The sequence below is a fragment of the Pecten maximus genome, chromosome 10 (genome assembly GCF_902652985.1).
Source record: "Pecten maximus chromosome 10, xPecMax1.1, whole genome shotgun sequence".
Classification (NCBI taxonomy): Eukaryota; Metazoa; Mollusca; class Bivalvia; order Pectinida; family Pectinidae; genus Pecten; species Pecten maximus.
This window is the reverse complement of record NC_047024.1, coordinates 14,805,710-14,823,623: the sequence shown is the minus strand read 5'-3', so window position 1 is coordinate 14,823,623 and position 17,914 is coordinate 14,805,710. Positions and strand designations below refer to the sequence as shown.

Below are 17,914 nucleotides of genomic sequence, written 5' to 3'. Positions count from 1 at the left end.
GAATAGAACGGTTTAAGACGGTTTTCCCATAAATGAATGCAGCCGGTCAGATTATTCGACATGTTCGAATTCAGTGATGCTGGATGCCGAATGTGTGGAAATCAAAAAGAAGTTAAGAATGAACATGTTTGACATTACAAAATAAAATGGTTCAATAATTTTGTACCAGTAGATAGTGCCTGGTCAGCATAAAGAGTAACGCGGAGTGAAACAATACACACCTGTCGCCCAACCAATGCTTTATAGTGTTATATACTACATTGTGTCTTGTACATGAAAAGTGAGATTTGCATGCTATAAATCTTTCCTTTCAAGACAAAGTCAATGTTAACTTTCTAACAGTTTAAGGAAAACAAGTAATCCAACGTCTCAAGGCTTTTTCAAAGAAATCGATAGAAAACTTAAGGAGATATCCAGATTCAATTATTTGGTATAGACAAAGGGCAATAACTGTGGGTTGGGTTGGGTTGGGTTGGGTTGGGGAAAGGGGAATAGGGGAGAGGATGAGGACATCACTTTACATCATGGTTTTCCCCTCAAACTGCAAATATAAGTCCACATATTATTGTTATCATTGTATTCTTTATTAGAATGTATGTACAGCAGGAAATAATTTCATAAATATTATAAATAGAAGCAACATTGTAATGTAATGTTGCTAAAAATGATTCAACACCTCTGATTAAAAGACACTCAGCCAAATGCATGATTTCTATGTACCTTTTTGATTGTCCAATGTAACTTTTCAATGCTATCATGGTTTTAAAATAACATTGTCTGAAGGGATTTTCTCACATTGGCCATTTCCTGCTGTTGCTGTAAAAAAAGGGGGATTAGAAATGTTATTTGGCTTCTTCAAGACAGTTTTACAGAAAGAACAAGTTTCAAAAAGAGAGACAGAGCATTATTTATTATTTATTGTATTCTATTGAGTAAAAACTAACATGCTACATTCTGAAGTACAAGAAATAAGTTAGGATTTTGACACAATGTATTTGGTGTTGAGTAATTTGACACTTTTTGGCCCCATTCCTCAGGGCAAACATGTGCATACCATCAAGCTGTCATCCCATGCTGATAATGGTAACCAACTTAGAATGAATTCCAATAGAAATTAAAACAAATGATCAAAAAGTAAAAAAAAAGTGGTTTCCCTATTTAATCTATAGTAAAGTTTACCCCCTCCCCAGGGGCAAACATGAGACCCCATCATCATGAAATTCAGTTTCTTTCTATGAAGATTATTTCATTCTACCATATCTTGGAGTTGAGAAGAGTTATTTTTGAAATTTTGGTCAATTTGACAATTTTTTGCCTTGCCCCTCAGGCCTCTGGGGGGGTTGGGACCATATAATTCACAATTTTCGTTAAACTTAGACCATTGAATCTCCTTTCAAACTTCACTGAATTTGATTCGTTTTGAAGACAAAATCCAGGGCTTTTTCTCACTGATTTGGGATGGGGCCTTTTTGTCTAATTTTGGGAAGAAAATTGGTGAAATGGGAAAGCTTTTTCAGGAGTAAACTGCAAATTTTGGGAATTTGGCTTTAATATGCAATAATTTCAAAATAATTTTAGAAAAAGCTGTGAAATTGAAAATGTAAATTGTTTACAGACGACACACAACAATGGGCAAAAGGCGATTAGAATAGGTCACTTTAGGCTTGGTCTCCGGTGACCTTAAAAACTTACTGTATCCATGAGGATTTTTTTCTGCAAGAGTGTCATCTCTTTCTTCAATTCTGATTGAACATTTGATTGCTGAGAGTTGTGGCATGTCCCAAGATCCTCCATTCCCTAGTGGAAGTATGGTATAATTATCAGTATGAGTACTGCTGCTTGAGAAATCATAATTACATGTTATGAATATAAAGTGTACATGTAGTAAGTTTCAAACAGATCAGTAAAAAAAAAAAACAACAGAATTGCAGACACAGATTAAAATATTGAAATATCAAAACAACGGGCAATATAAACCCTGGTAATTTTTATAATTGTCGAAGTTTACACCCAACAGTGGACAGACAATGCTATACTACAATATTCTTGAACAATTTTGACAGACAGTTTGTTACAATTATAAAGACAATATAGAAATAGTATTAGATGGACACATACCCACACAGTGCTCTTTAGCTAGTGAATATTAACAAATATTACATAAGGGAACTTTGAGTGTGGACATATTGGCTGAATACATATATTTAAGTGATAACCTTACCTTTGTATACTGTTCATGGAGTTGCCTGATAGTCTTAAGCCTTTGACTTTGGACCACTCTTGCCTGCTGAAAAAGCTTTTGTTGCTGCTTAAAAAGTGTCTGGAAATGAAATGTATTACCATTAGAAGCTTTTAGGCATTGATTTCCCTATAGTAATCTTAACTTATAGTTCTAACTTTAAAAAGCCTTAATCAATATTTATGACCAGGTACTTCTATATTAACATAAATAACTTAGGTTGCAGTACTAACAATTCCATTAAGATTCATCTAACATGATGACACTTGCATTGTGATTCCAAAGATCTGCACAAATGCTGTTTTTAGAGAAGAAGCAAAATTTGAAAGACTTTCACTTTAGCTAAACTTACAACAAGTTTTTCTTCTTGCTCCTTTGTCTTTTCAAGATCAGCTTCCCATTGGTTGAAAACAGTGTTTACCTGTCTGCAGTACTCAGTATGCAGCTTACCTCTAAAATACCAAGAGAACAAATTCAAATATATATGATTAACCTTCAGGAAACACGCGGGCATATTCTCCTTATACACTTTCAATGGTCTCCATGCAAATATTTATTTTGTTCATATTTCTCTCTTTTTTAGTCAACTTTCAGGTGAAATTAAAATTTTGTTTACATCAGTATTCTCTGCTTTCTGCAAAGAACTGTTTAATAACATAAACATATTATTCCCAAGTCCAACTTAAGTGTTTTAATTAATTTAAATTCCAACAGAAATTATACATTACAAATTTCAAATATAAATATTGAAACAAAACTCACCTTTCAAGCTGCTGCATTTTCCAGATTTCTTCAACTTTTTTATTACTGGATTTAAGTGAATTTTGTGTGAATTGTTCTAGACGTTTTCTTTTATTGACCAGTGTCTTTGTAATGTCAGCTATAAAAAGGGCACAAGTTAATATAAAATGAGAATATTCCATGGATAAATAAAATGAATAACTTTCAAAATATATTAATTAACATATATCATAATTTCAGTAGAATTGAAGAAAGAAGTTCCCTTTGTAACCATCCATAACAGCAGTGGCACAAGATCTTTGTACCAATTCTCAATATAATGTCCATATACTTTAATTTACTGTCAAACTGTAATCTCGAACTCTAATAATTTGGAGATCCTGCCAGCTTGAACTAAAAGTTCAGTTCTGCGAGTAAAAAATCATAAGATATACTTAGTAACCTCAAATACTCAGGATGTCTCGACATTTTTTCATGACACCACTGAATTTGAAATTTGACTGTATTTAACAGTACAGTATATATATGAACTGTGGCTGGAGAATTTGAGCTGTCCATGTGACAGCTTTAGCTGAATACAAGTTAAGTTTCCATGAGTTTTCATGGTAATTATCTCAGTATTTAATTATTAGTTTTACTTTTTTGTTCTTTGATGAAGTATGCTTCTACAAAACATATGATTTTTTAAATGATCATTTTCAAAATAGTATTGCAATTAGACTTTCCATAGAAATCAAGCATTAGAATATATTGGAACTTTTACACAATAATCCAGTAATATCTTGATAATGAATATGACTAAGAGATGGTGATATTTCCAGATGAACATTCTATTCTAACCAACTGAGCTATCAGGTCACCTTTGATCAAACTAGAATTTAGTTACACTATACAATACTAATTTTTGTCACTTGTCTGGACTTTATCTGTTAAAATAAATTACCTCCAAAGCATTCCAGCATCTTTTGCATTTCGTTGCTGCAAAGCAAAGAAGAAAAAAACATGCAGTCATCAACGTATGTTATGAATTTAACAACTAATTTTCAGTGGTGCACCTAAAAGAAGTCCTATCAACTTATATTCCATCACTTGTTTTCTCTCAGCCAGACAGGAAAACCCACATAGTGTAATTAGTGATTCGATAGCTTTTCAACTAAAACTTAAAAGATCAATCAAGAAATAGAAGTTAGAAATATGCTATGATGGTCATCATCATGATGGCCTCATTTAACCTGACCACTAAGTAAATCTTCATTTTACAGCACTACTAAGTAACTGGTTAGTACAATACAAGTTATAAAGATCACACTTACTTAAACTCCCCATGGTCTTCAGCAGTCCTTTTCTTCCCCTGTCTTGGTATTATTGGAGTTTCATCTAAAGAAAGAGGTTTTAACATTTTTTTTCACAATCTGAATCATAGCAGGAGTAATAGACATTAAAAATTCCTTGATGTTATGTGTCATTGTTTTAGAACTTGACTGCAATCATTATATATGACAATGTATACAGACAACTATTTTTTAGATTATCGCCAATTCAAAGTAAGTTCACATCCCAGTCCATATGTAATGTATACATGGTCCATCTGCCTGAATATCAGAAATGTCTGTTAAGATGATGCCTGTCTGTGTCAATGCCCATGTATGTGTGGCCATATACTACCCACTGTCAATTTTAATATGTTAGAAATGTCTATTAGGCATACTACCCTAAATTCTAGGGAAAATCTACTCAGGGTGTAGAATTTGGGTCAGGACACAGGGACAAGTAAAGTCTGATATTATAATAAAATAAACCAGAAATAATCTAAGGTATTAGAACTGGCTTAATATTTTCTCTCTTCATTTTGGAAAAAACAACAACATTAGACTCCTGGCTTATTAGCAACAATTTACAAAGACGTTTCTATTATATAAATTATAATAGTAACAGACGGTATTTTTTCCAGGTACTGGCTTTGTCTGGCGTCTCAATGGAATACTTTATAATTTATTTGTAAGCCAATTGTGCTTTTTTTTTTGAAAGTTGATGAGACTGATATATGATTATATCCAATCTTATCCAACACTGTTGAAAGATGCAACCAGGCGGACCTCGTATACTACTGTAGTAATATCTAACCATGAAATGTGTTCCATCCACTCAACACAGTCTATCAGTAAATGTTGTAACTTAACAATAATCGCTTTTTAATAACAAAATTTTGGATGGTTTAGATCCAATCATTGTGAAAATACATTTTAGCCAACAGTAAAATTCTAACCTCTTGCAGGGCTACTGTCTGGACTGTGTTCCCCGGATTCTATATCGTCGTCATCGTCATGATCGTCTAATTCTATCTTCGACTTCGTCTGCTTCTTTTGCTGATTCGGAGAACCGTTGTTATTCTTCTTTTGGGCCCGTGCAGGAGGCATCGTTCTCTTAACAGATGTACCGGATGCGAAGTAAGCAGACGAAATATTTACTTCCGGCAGAGAACTCGCAATGTTTATCAAGAAAGAGTTCCATCAGGAATTCAGTAAAAATACGCTATAATGCTATTGATTTAACAGTCATACAATAGATTGACCGAACAAAGCACCAAAAGTAGTTGCGCTTTCCCCGGTGTTCCAGGTTTAAATGAGAATAAGAATTGCGTACGAATATATATTCCGATTCCGAAGAAATATTGGCGCGAAAATTATAATTATGGTTCTCAATTCTAAAACTTAAGGATGCAAGACCGTTTAAATCAACTCAAAAATATTTGGTCCTTGTTTCACCTCAGATTGAATTATTCAAATAATTAATTCTTAAAAAGTAGTGACTGCCCACGTAACCTCTTACAATTTAATTTAGATCGTCCCTTAAAGATATGTGCATTCCCATGTTCAAAGGCTCAAAGGACTTCTTGTCAAACATTGTCTGTAAACAAAAACGTTTCAAACTTTAACTCAAAGAACTGGCAGCAATATTGAAAATCTATTCTGAAATTAAACTCCATTTCTACTGAATGTGTTTCAAGAAACTATGGCGCGGGAAGGATGTCATAATTAAATATTTTTGCCTAGGCAAAAATAAAATATTGCCTAGGCAAAATTATTTCTGCCTAAGCAAAAATCGAATATTGCTTAGGCAAAAATATTTCTGCCTAGGCAATATTCGATTTTCGCCTAGGCAAAAATAATTTTGTTTCGATTATTGCCTAGGCAGAAATCGAATTTTGCCTAGGCAATATTTTCTTTTTGCCTAGGCAAAATTCGATTTCTGCCTAAGCAAAAATATTTAATTATGACATCCTTCCCGCGCCATAAGAAACATCATACAAATGTCATCAAAACAATATTGCTAGTAACCTGATCATTTTGAAAATCTTTTTGGAACTCAAACTTCACAGGCACTTGCACAGAATCGATTTTGATTGAAACTTTATGTGAATTTAAGAAGATGACCCTGACCTCATGTTATACGTTTTGATTTTGTCAGATAACTATTGACAGCTGTGTCAGCATCTTTTGAAACCTTTTTCAAAATCAGGATTTTAGTGACCGGCTTTATGAAACTGGCATTTGGCTCATAAAATGGCTGCACTTGATATGGCACTAAGTGTAAACTATTCTGATATTTTTAAGAAGTTGAAAATGTGGTTTGAAATGGTGAACATTTACAGCCCCAGTGGCCTACAAGTTAAATTCTGTCCTTAGTAGATTCCTATATATTTGATTTCTGAGAAGATCATGTGATTGTTAAAATAATAATGCATGATGTGATGACAGATTAAAAGAAATCATAACAAGACATTTTGGCAAGAATACAAATATGATCAATTCCTAATAAATAAGATGAACCCATACCTCAAGTATGGGAAGTTCTAGTCACAATTAATGTAGGAAAATAGAGCCCAGTGTCATGCATTATATGTACCTCCTGCATAGAAAGATCCAGATTTTTTTACACACCTACCAAAACATACCCCCATTGCATAAAAAGTAACCCCCAAACAAAAATCTTAACTTTATCAAACTGAAATTGTGAAGATATGATAAGATGACACAAGGGGTGTCATTTACAATGTTTCTGACCCCACCTCAGGGCCAAAAGATTTTTTTTATCCAACATTCAAATATGACTATTTAGGATCAACATAGGAAACTATATAAGACATTCTGCAGCTCCCCCCGCCCCCCACACACACACTTTTTCTTTTGATGTAGGTCGAATGTCTAAATGAATGTCAGATTGACCTCCATTTTTATACATGACACACAGCCTTAGCTAGGTAAATGAATCCATACCCCCAAGAACAAAGTTCCAGTAACTAGTAGTGTAGGATGTAGGGCCTGCACAACTTTTATCAAAGGTCAACTTACATTTGACACATAACACAACAATTCAGCTAGGTGAGCCCATGTCCCAAATACAGTATGAAGTTTTTGTGTCAAGTAGTGTAGGAAATAGGGCATGTACAAAGTTTTTCTTCTTCAGTGACTAGCGGTACTTTCGATACATTAACACACCTCCTCATCTAGGTGAATCCATGTTCTAATTTAATTATGAAGTTCCAGCGTCAAGCAATGTAAGAGATACGGCACAGACAAGATGCGGAGGGATGGAAGGACAGAAGGACACCATATCTCCATCTCCCCCCCCCCCCTCCCCCTCCCTCCTGGTTTCTGGTGAGGGACTGATTATGTCACCAGTGCTCATATACAGTGCTAGGACTACTGTGAAACAAGGGCCCAATGGGCCCGAATCGCTCACCTGCAATGCAGTGATCTTTTCATATATGGATCCTGCAGTTATTTGAAAGCATGCTACAGGACCAATATAATGTCTCTCGGCACTTAAGCTATTCACTAAAAGTCATTTAAAGATTTAAGCATACTTGATCGACGTGACCTTGAATGTGAGTCAGGGTCATTCATTTAAACAAACTTGGTAGCCCTTCACCCCAGCATGCTAAAGACCCAATATCAACTCCCTGGGACTCTTGGTTATTAAGAAGAAGTCGTTTAAAGATTTTAGCCTTTTTGACCCCTGTGACCTTGAATGAAGGTCAACTTTATTCATTTGAACAAACTTGGTAGCCCTTCACCCCAGCATGCTACAGGCCCAATATTAGGTCTCTGGGCCTTTTGGTTATTGAGAAGAAGTTGCTTGAATGGAAAAGTTGACGCCGGACAGATGGCCGGACGGACGTCGAACGGACGACGGACGATGGACGCCGCGCCACGGCATAAGCTCACTTGCCCTTCGGGCAGGTGAGCTAACAATGTAAAATTGAAATTCAGCATTTATATCTTTTCAATATCTTTTGTACTTTAGGACCCTTATAAGGTAGCACACCACAGTAAGACAGCCTGGCCATGGGCAATTTTTTTGTTAAGCAAATAACTCCTGTATTATGATATGTATAAAAAATGAAAAAATAAATGTACACTATAATTGGTATATCCAGTATGAAGTAGTACATACAGGCTTCACATTTATTAAAACAAAAATCAATAAATTGGTTCCGGATTTTAAATATCCGGATTTTCCGAACGTGTGTTTACACAGGAAATTTAGTTTCGCCTACAGCGCAAAATGGAAGCCCACAGAAAAGGTAAGATAGCGGAAAAACTTAATTTACAACATATGTCCAAACAAGATTAATTCTGTCTTTGGGATAGAGATATTTAATTTTAAATAGGTTTCAGAAAAAAAATTGTGTAGAGAATTGTGCCATTTTGGGTCAAATATCATAATATTTTGCAATTTTTGAGAATTTTTTAAGCTGTTACCATGGTATTCACAGCTCTAAAAATCACAGAAAATATCAGTTTACTTATCCTTCAGAGCTCTATTAAAATTGCAAATGTTGTACAGATTTCAAATATATATACTTTATTAGAGGTTATATGTAAGGTTAACTGGCAATGTTTACATATCTAAAGCATGTGCCATATTTTTCAGAATTTGGCATTTTTACTGTACACTGCTACCTTATAAGGGCTGAAAAATGTTATTTTTTGGAAATTGTGCTTAATTATGCTTGATTAAGCTTCATTTTAGTTCATTATTGCTCAAAAATGCATAAAAACAATTTAAAACTTGTTTATTATCAGGCTTGTCATATTAGAGGAATCAAGGGAGGTAACTCGCATATTTACCCATTTTAAGGGTGGGTTAATTAAGCATAATGTTAATGAGTCAGTGTAAATTGAAAAGATATTCTATGTTTTATAACAAACCCAAAATAACTTATTGGGTATCTAACAAACCATATAGACTGAATTCTGGTTTGTTTTACCTGATTTATTACCCCGTATCCATGGAAACTATTACAGTAAGTGTTATTTTTTGAAATATTTGGTGAAACCATTATTTTCAATTTATTTATACATTGGTAAGCATGTAATTTCAATTGATGGAGTGTACGGTTGATACAATATTGTCAATTATTGTCACTTCCTTCGGTAAAGCAGAAAAAATAGCATTTTCCGCATAAAATGGGATCAGCGGACACTTTCATATGATCATTGGTACATATCTGAATTACTGGGGTGGAAACAGATGACTGTGATGTCATAGGCATGACATTTTGAAATCTTGGATGTCATGTCATGATTTATCAGTTAGAATATTGCATGTGTTGCTAAGCTGAGGTTTGGAAAGGAATTTGGTTATTTATTATGACCCCATTGAGTATTTATGACGTCATAGATACCATCTGATGACGTCATAGTTACTGATGACGTCATGGTAACTATGACGTCATATTACAAGGCTAAATTTGATAGTTGTATAGTATGTTTTGCTTGATTACATGCACAGAGACTCAAAGTACCACATTCAACTCAAAACACAACTTTATTCAAGAGATATACAGAATTATGGGAGTTTTCATCTTTAAAATTACCTCCCCTTATTACTGGATTGGGAGAAAAAGTTGTCAAAATACACCTCTCAGGGAAATCAGCAATACTCGGTGACTATTAAAGATACACAGTAACCCGATATGTCATTTTGTTCGTCGGAACATATTCTAGACATTCATGGGGTTTTTAGTAAAATTAGAATTAACAAAAGTGATGTATAAGGTAGCACACCACAGTAAGACAGCCTGGCCATGGGCAATTTTTTTGTTAAGCAAATAACTCCTGTATTATGATATGTATAAAAAATGAAAAAATAAATGTACACTATAATTGGTATATCCAGTATGAAGTAGTACATACAGGCTTCACATTTATTAAAACAAAAATCAATAAATTGGTTCCGGATTTTAAATATCCGGATTTTCCGAACGTGTGTTTACACAGGAAATTTAGTTTCGCCTACAGCGCAAAATGGAAGCCCACAGAAAAGGTAAGATAGCGGAAAAACTTAATTTACAACATATGTCCAAACAAGATTAATTCTGTCTTTGGGATAGAGATATTTAATTTTAAATAGGTTTCAGAAAAAAAATTGTGTAGAGAATTGTGCCATTTTGGGTCAAATATCATAATATTTTGCAATTTTTGAGAATTTTTTAAGCTGTTACCATGGTATTCACAGCTCTAAAAATCACAGAAAATATCAGTTTACTTATCCTTCAGAGCTCTATTAAAATTGCAAATGTTGTACAGATTTCAAATATATATACTTTATTAGAGGTTATATGTAAGGTTAACTGGCAATGTTTACATATCTAAAGCATGTGCCATATTTTTCAGAATTTGGCATTTTTACTGTACACTGCTACCTTATAAGGGCTGAAAAATGTTATTTTTTGGAAATTGTGCTTAATTATGCTTGATTAAGCTTCATTTTAGTTCATTATTGCTCAAAAATGCATAAAAACAATTTAAAACTTGTTTATTATCAGGCTTGTCATATTAGAGGAATCAAGGGAGGTAACTCGCATATTTACCCATTTTAAGGGTGGGTTAATTAAGCATAATGTTAATGAGTCAGTGTAAATTGAAAAGATATTCTATGTTTTATAACAAACCCAAAATAACTTATTGGGTATCTAACAAACCATATAGACTGAATTCTGGTTTGTTTTACCTGATTTATTACCCCGTATCCATGGAAACTATTACAGTAAGTGTTATTTTTTGAAATATTTGGTGAAACCATTATTTTCAATTTATTTATACATTGGTAAGCATGTAATTTCAATTGATGGAGTGTACGGTTGATACAATATTGTCAATTATTGTCACTTCCTTCGGTAAAGCAGAAAAAATAGCATTTTCCGCATAAAATGGGATCAGCGGACACTTTCATATGATCATTGGTACATATCTGAATTACTGGGGTGGAAACAGATGACTGTGATGTCATAGGCATGACATTTTGAAATCTTGGATGTCATGTCATGATTTATCAGTTAGAATATTGCATGTGTTGCTAAGCTGAGGTTTGGAAAGGAATTTGGTTATTTATTATGACCCCATTGAGTATTTATGACGTCATAGATACCATCTGATGACGTCATAGTTACTGATGACGTCATGGTAACTATGACGTCATATTACAAGGCTAAATTTGATAGTTGTATAGTATGTTTTGCTTGATTACATGCACAGAGACTCAAAGTACCACATTCAACTCAAAACACAACTTTATTCAAGAGATATACAGAATTATGGGAGTTTTCATCTTTAAAATTACCTCCCCTTATTACTGGATTGGGAGAAAAAGTTGTCAAAATACACCTCTCAGGGAAATCAGCAATACTCGGTGACTATTAAAGATACACAGTAACCCGATATGTCATTTTGTTCGTCGGAACATATTCTAGACATTCATGGGGTTTTTAGTAAAATTAGAATTAACAAAAGTGATGTATAAGGTAGCACACCACAGTAAGACAGCCTGGCCATGGGCAATTTTTTTGTTAAGCAAATAACTCCTGTATTATGATATGTATAAAAAATGAAAAAATAAATGTACACTATAATTGGTATATCCAGTATGAAGTAGTACATACAGGCTTCACATTTATTAAAACAAAAATCAATAAATTGGTTCCGGATTTTAAATATCCGGATTTTCCGAACGTGTGTTTACACAGGAAATTTAGTTTCGCCTACAGCGCAAAATGGAAGCCCACAGAAAAGGTAAGATAGCGGAAAAACTTAATTTACAACATATGTCCAAACAAGATTAATTCTGTCTTTGGGATAGAGATATTTAATTTTAAATAGGTTTCAGAAAAAAAATTGTGTAGAGAATTGTGCCATTTTGGGTCAAATATCATAATATTTTGCAATTTTTGAGAATTTTTTAAGCTGTTACCATGGTATTCACAGCTCTAAAAATCACAGAAAATATCAGTTTACTTATCCTTCAGAGCTCTATTAAAATTGCAAATGTTGTACAGATTTCAAATATATATACTTTATTAGAGGTTATATGTAAGGTTAACTGGCAATGTTTACATATCTAAAGCATGTGCCATATTTTTCAGAATTTGGCATTTTTACTGTACACTGCTACCTAAGTACTGTTGTAGTATACATACTCAACAGCCGTATAGTGGTACCAACAACAATTGGGATTGTACAATACTGTATGTTGACCATGTTGGCCATCTTGGATTTCTTGCATTTTTTTTAAATGGTAGCCATGGCAGCTGTCTTGGACTTCATACCAATCTATGAAAATAACAACACTTGGTCAGAACCATCTCAGAATCATATCAGGCAAGTCTGAGTTGAATCCCACAGGTGGAACTTGTGAAGATGTTTAAAATGGGTGTTGTTCAGGAAAACCAATACCGGTACATATCCTCAACAATTTTCAGTCTTTTTTCAATTTTTCAATATGGCAGCCATCTTGGATTTCAGACTGACTCGAAAAATAACAACACTTGATTCAGGACCACCTCAGGAACTCAAGAACTGGTGGAACTTGAGAAGAAGCTTGAAATGTGAAATGTTTACAGACGTTACACACTGGTCAGAGGACCTTAAAATCATTTCTGTGTGTCATAGGCATTAGTGTATCAAAAAATGTCCTTATTAAACACTCATTTAGCAAGTTTGTTCATGGTTTAACAACCCTACAACCGGGTTATATGAAGATTGATATGAATTAAGAGAAGCAACAGAAGAAAGAAAGGAAAAGATAAAAGTTACAAAGTATTTAAAATTAATGTCACTATTCAAAAATGTTTAAAATTACAAGTCGAAAGTGCTTAAAATCATGCTCACTCATCCAAAGTGTTTAGAATTACGCTCACTCATCCAAAGTGTTTAAAATTATGCTGACTCGTCCAAAGTGTTTAAAACTAGAGCTGTCACCTAGGGGGTGACAAGTATACCCCCCCACTTTTCCATGATTGGTTTGGATACTTTGTGACGCTGCCTGTTTATGGTACTATAACCAAATCAAACATGTTCTATGTTTAGGTAAGAACTAAGTGAATGCATAGTCGAACAAAATTTTGCTCGTTTTTAAAGAAAAGGGGTCGTAACTCTATTAGAACTGGTAATTCGGTAAAATCTTTGCATAGAGCTAAGCCTCATAGGGTCCTCTAACTACATACCAAATTTTAGTAAAATCCATTGAAAACAAAGCAAATGCATAGCCGGACAAGCCAGTAACCATTTTTTACATAAAGGGGCATAACTCTGTAAAAAAAGTTTTTTCAGAAGAAGCTGTTACTGGAGACACAACTTCATGCCATCCTTCAACTCTGTATAAAGTTTCAAGAAAATCCATCAAAAACTAAGTGAATAATGCGTAGCCGGACAAAATTATGAAACATTTTGTATGAAAAAGGGGCATAATTCTGTTAGAAAGGGCTAAATAGCAAAATCACTAGTCCAAAGTATTCAAAATTATGCTCACTAGTCCAAAGTATTTAAAATTATGCTCACTAGTCCAAAGTGTTTAAAATTATGCTGACTCGTCCAAAGTATTTAAAATCATGCTCACTCATCCAAAGTGTTTAAAATTGCGTTCACTAGTCCAAAGTATTTAAAATAACGCTCACCAGTCGACTGATGACTTCATCAACAAAGAGAGACTAATATACATAACACAAAATGATCTGCTTTAAAGGTTTTATTATTTTTATTAGAAATCACCATGAAATCACCATGCACCCTAGAACAGATAAAAAGCTTGAATATCATGGATTAGATACACATAAACGCATGCAGCAGCTTTTAAGGATGACAGTGTCATCACTTTACACACAGAACTCAGGTACCACAACTAACACAACAGATTAGATGTCACTCACACATATTGTATTTCTGAGGACAATGCCAATTAAGTCACAAAGATAAATATATTTTATAAACTTTTTCTCACCAATACAAACTCATAGAACTCAGATCTTTCATAACACTTAGTGCAAGTAATACATAAGTTAAATTTTAGACTTAATTTTGAAATGTTATCTCTCATCAATATTTCAATTAAGTTACATGATTTTAGAACATGTTTGATACACAAAAAGCAGTAAAACAATTTTGCCTTTCAAATTGACTGAAAACACTTAAATTGTTTATCTTAATATTAGAGGGAGTCACGTATGACCTTTTGTTACCAGGGTTCAAATAAACAAGATTCCACTATTAGTAATATTTCATTCCATAATAACACCTGATACCACAATCAAAAAGGTTATCTAAAAATTACAATTAATGATATTATTCATTAACACCTAATAACACAGTGACTTGTATAACAGTAAGGACATGTAGCACCAAGTCCAGGACTTGAATACAGTGTCTCCTAGACAGACACTACAGCTGCATGATGGCTGGTGAACAAAGCTGTCCAGTTCTGCAACATTTCTCCCTCCTTCAATAAAGTCTTTGAACCCAGAGGACACACAAGACCCTATACCATCATTAATGAGTTTATTTCCCCAAATGTAACAGCTAGGTGAGAAAACTGCAACAACCAGATTAAACTCGAACCTGTGGACCTCGAATACCAGAGGAATGTTTGAATCCCCTGAGCCACTAGTCACTGTTTAATCAGATATCAGCAGTTCCTATACCCTTCTAAGATTTATCAACAATTGTTAGTATTATTCAGTATAAATGAATTTCTCTTGATGAACAATGAATTATTTCGACTTGTTTGTTAACTTAATGGAAAAATTTGTGATTTATAAATATGTTATTTCCTAAATGTTAAATTCTCAGTCATTCCTTCATTTCTAAATGCACTCATAAATGATAATATTTCTAATCAGACTCGTCAAAAATATCAAGTTACCATTATTACAGGTATATAGCGTAGATCAAAAATAGCATGGAAGGTTCCATATATAGCCATATATATCAGTAATCTTCTGTAACTATTAACTCTCAGTGTTAATTATACCTTAAATGTTCATAATGTAGTAGTAATTGTGTTTTTGAGGTACCAGCAATCTTCTTTAAGTACATGTAGTTTTATCATGCTGAAAGTATTCATGACAACTAAATTATCATGCTGAAAGCATCCTACAAAATTATTGCGATTAATCATTCCACTAAATTATCACGCTGAAAGTATTCCACTAAATAATTGTGATGAAAGTATTCCACTAAATTATCACACTGAAAGTATTCCACTAAATTATCACACTGAAAGTATTTTACTAAATTATCACACAAAGTATTCCACTAAATTATCGCGATAAATCATTGCACTAAATTATCACGCCGAATGTATTAATCCACTAACTTATCACACTGAAAGCATTCTACTAAATTAATGCACAGAAAGCATTCCACCAAATTATTGTGCTGAAAGCATTTCACTAAATTATGTTTATGCTACATGTTGAGTGACAATTCATTACCGCACTAGTATCTTTAAATTCACTTATGGGTTAAAATTTGAGTCCACCATGATAAAGACAATGACAGTAGATCCTATTTGTCACTGCACAAGTGTCAACTAACTTCTGACTAGGAATTCAGCAAAATGAACATTACAAATATGCAAGGACAAAAAATGGAGGGCTTTTCATACTAAAATATCACAGCTAACTAAACTACTATTAATATTATAAATATTACATGACCAGCTTAAGGATATGAAACTGTACAATGTATAAAGGAGAACATGGCTGCCATTATAAACATGTTAGGATTGTATAATACTTCAGTGGCAAGAACCATTATATACTGTCAATGGAATTCTAACATCCTTTTAAAAAGCATGAATTTGCCATAAAATAGGTACAAAATAGGAGATGGTATGATTTCTCCATCTACAGGTATGACATAACCCCAACATAATGACTTTATAACCAGCCTTTGATAAGATGGATCTGGTGGCAATGAAAAAGACTTACAAATGCCAAGTTTTTTTTCTTTTTTTTCTCTCTTTTTCAGAATATTGACAGGATAAAGTAATCCTCTGCAATAAGGGCTTGCAAAGGAAATCCCAACCGTGGAGGTCTGAATTCTAGTACAGAATCGGATATTACCTCAAACAAATATTCCTCAAACTACACTGTACATGTATAGGAAATCTCAACCCTGGAGGTCTGAATTCTAGGACAGAATCGAATATTACCTCAAACGACTATTCAAACTACACTGTTCATGTATAATACTCAATAAAACCCTGTCTTGTACAAACTGGCCCAAGGAGTATAGAATACACAACCCAGGTTAAACAAATGAATATTTTTGCACATTTTTTTGAAATATAGATTTACATAGTGCACATGAATTATGAGATCAGCCGTATTTGTACAGATAGAAACTAACACTATCAAGATTGCACAGTTTGATATAAACATGTTTGAAAATTCATTTTTAAAAACATGTAGTACAGAATTTGAGCAGAAATAAATACAGTAAAAATATTCTAAACCATTATTTATAAGAAATATCAAATTTGGCATATACTTATTCCATTGCACTGCAGGTATGGCTCCTCTCCTGTACATTATAATCACTCAAGACAAAATACTTGAAACTACATTTTTAATTACTAGATACTAAATGTATTACTGTACTTATCCTTTAATAAGCCCAGGGGTTGAACACATAAACTGTAACTCAATGTAAAGGATGAGTCAAGAATATGAGAAAGAATTTACTAGACTTTAAAAAAAACAAGAGGCCCAATGGGCCTGTATCGCTCACCTGGCTCTACAGCAACTTTGAAGTTGATTGAGGTCATTTCTACAGATACTATGCTTATTTTCATAGTAAGCTAGGTTTATTCATATTAATAAATTTTCTAGTCCTTCATTCCAGCATTTTATTGGCCTAATATCTGGTCTAGGAGGCTCTTGGCTATCGCAAAATTATTGTTTACAGATTTAAGCCGATTTCACCCCTGTGACCTTAAATGTAGGTCAAGGGTCATTCATTTGAACAAACTTTGTAGCCCTTCACCCAAGCATGCTACAGGCCCAATATCAAGTCCCTGGGCCTCTTGGTTATTAAGAAGAAGTCATTTGAAGAATATAGCCTATTTGACCAATGTGACCTTAAGTGAAGGTCAAGGCAATTCATTTGAACAAACTTGGTAGCCCTTCACCCAAGCATGCTACAGACCCAATACCAAGTCCCTGGGCCTCTTGGTTATTGAGAAGAAGTCATTTGAAGATTATAACCTATTTGACCAATGTGACCTTGAATGAAGTTCAAGGTCATTTATTTGAACAAACTTTGTAGCCCTTCACCCCAGCATGCTACATGCCCAATATCAAGTCCCTGGGCCTCTTGGTTATTGAGAAGAAGTTGTTTGAAGAGTATAACCTATTTGACCCATTCGACCTTGAATGAAGGTCAAGGTCATTTATTTGAACAAACTTTGTAGCCCTTCACCCCAGCATGCTACAGGCCCAATATCAAGTCCCTGGGCCTCTTGGTTATTGAGAAGAAGTCGTTTGAAGATTATAGCCTATTTGACCAATGTGACCTTGAATGAAGGTCAAGGTCATTCATTTGAACAAACTTTGTAGCCCTTCACCCAAGCATACTACAGGCCCAATATCAAGTT

The 17,914-nt window shown here is 33.9% G+C and overlaps 1 protein-coding gene across 1 annotated transcript; it reads right to left on the bottom strand.

Moving 5' to 3' along the window:
• Positions 1-568: 568 nt before the first annotated feature.
• On the bottom strand, positions 569-5,435 carry LOC117335596 (synaptonemal complex protein 3-like). The gene is made up of 8 exons (XM_033895699.1): positions 5,247-5,435; positions 4,294-4,357; positions 3,924-3,958; positions 3,002-3,119; positions 2,592-2,691; positions 2,222-2,320; positions 1,693-1,797; positions 569-816 (listed from the first exon to the last, which is right to left on the bottom strand). Exons 1-8 carry the CDS (start codon positions 5,395-5,397, stop codon positions 763-765), a joined length of 726 nt encoding a protein of 241 aa, XP_033751590.1. The 5' UTR covers positions 5,398-5,435; the 3' UTR covers positions 569-762.
• Positions 5,436-17,914: the final 12,479 nt, after the last annotated feature.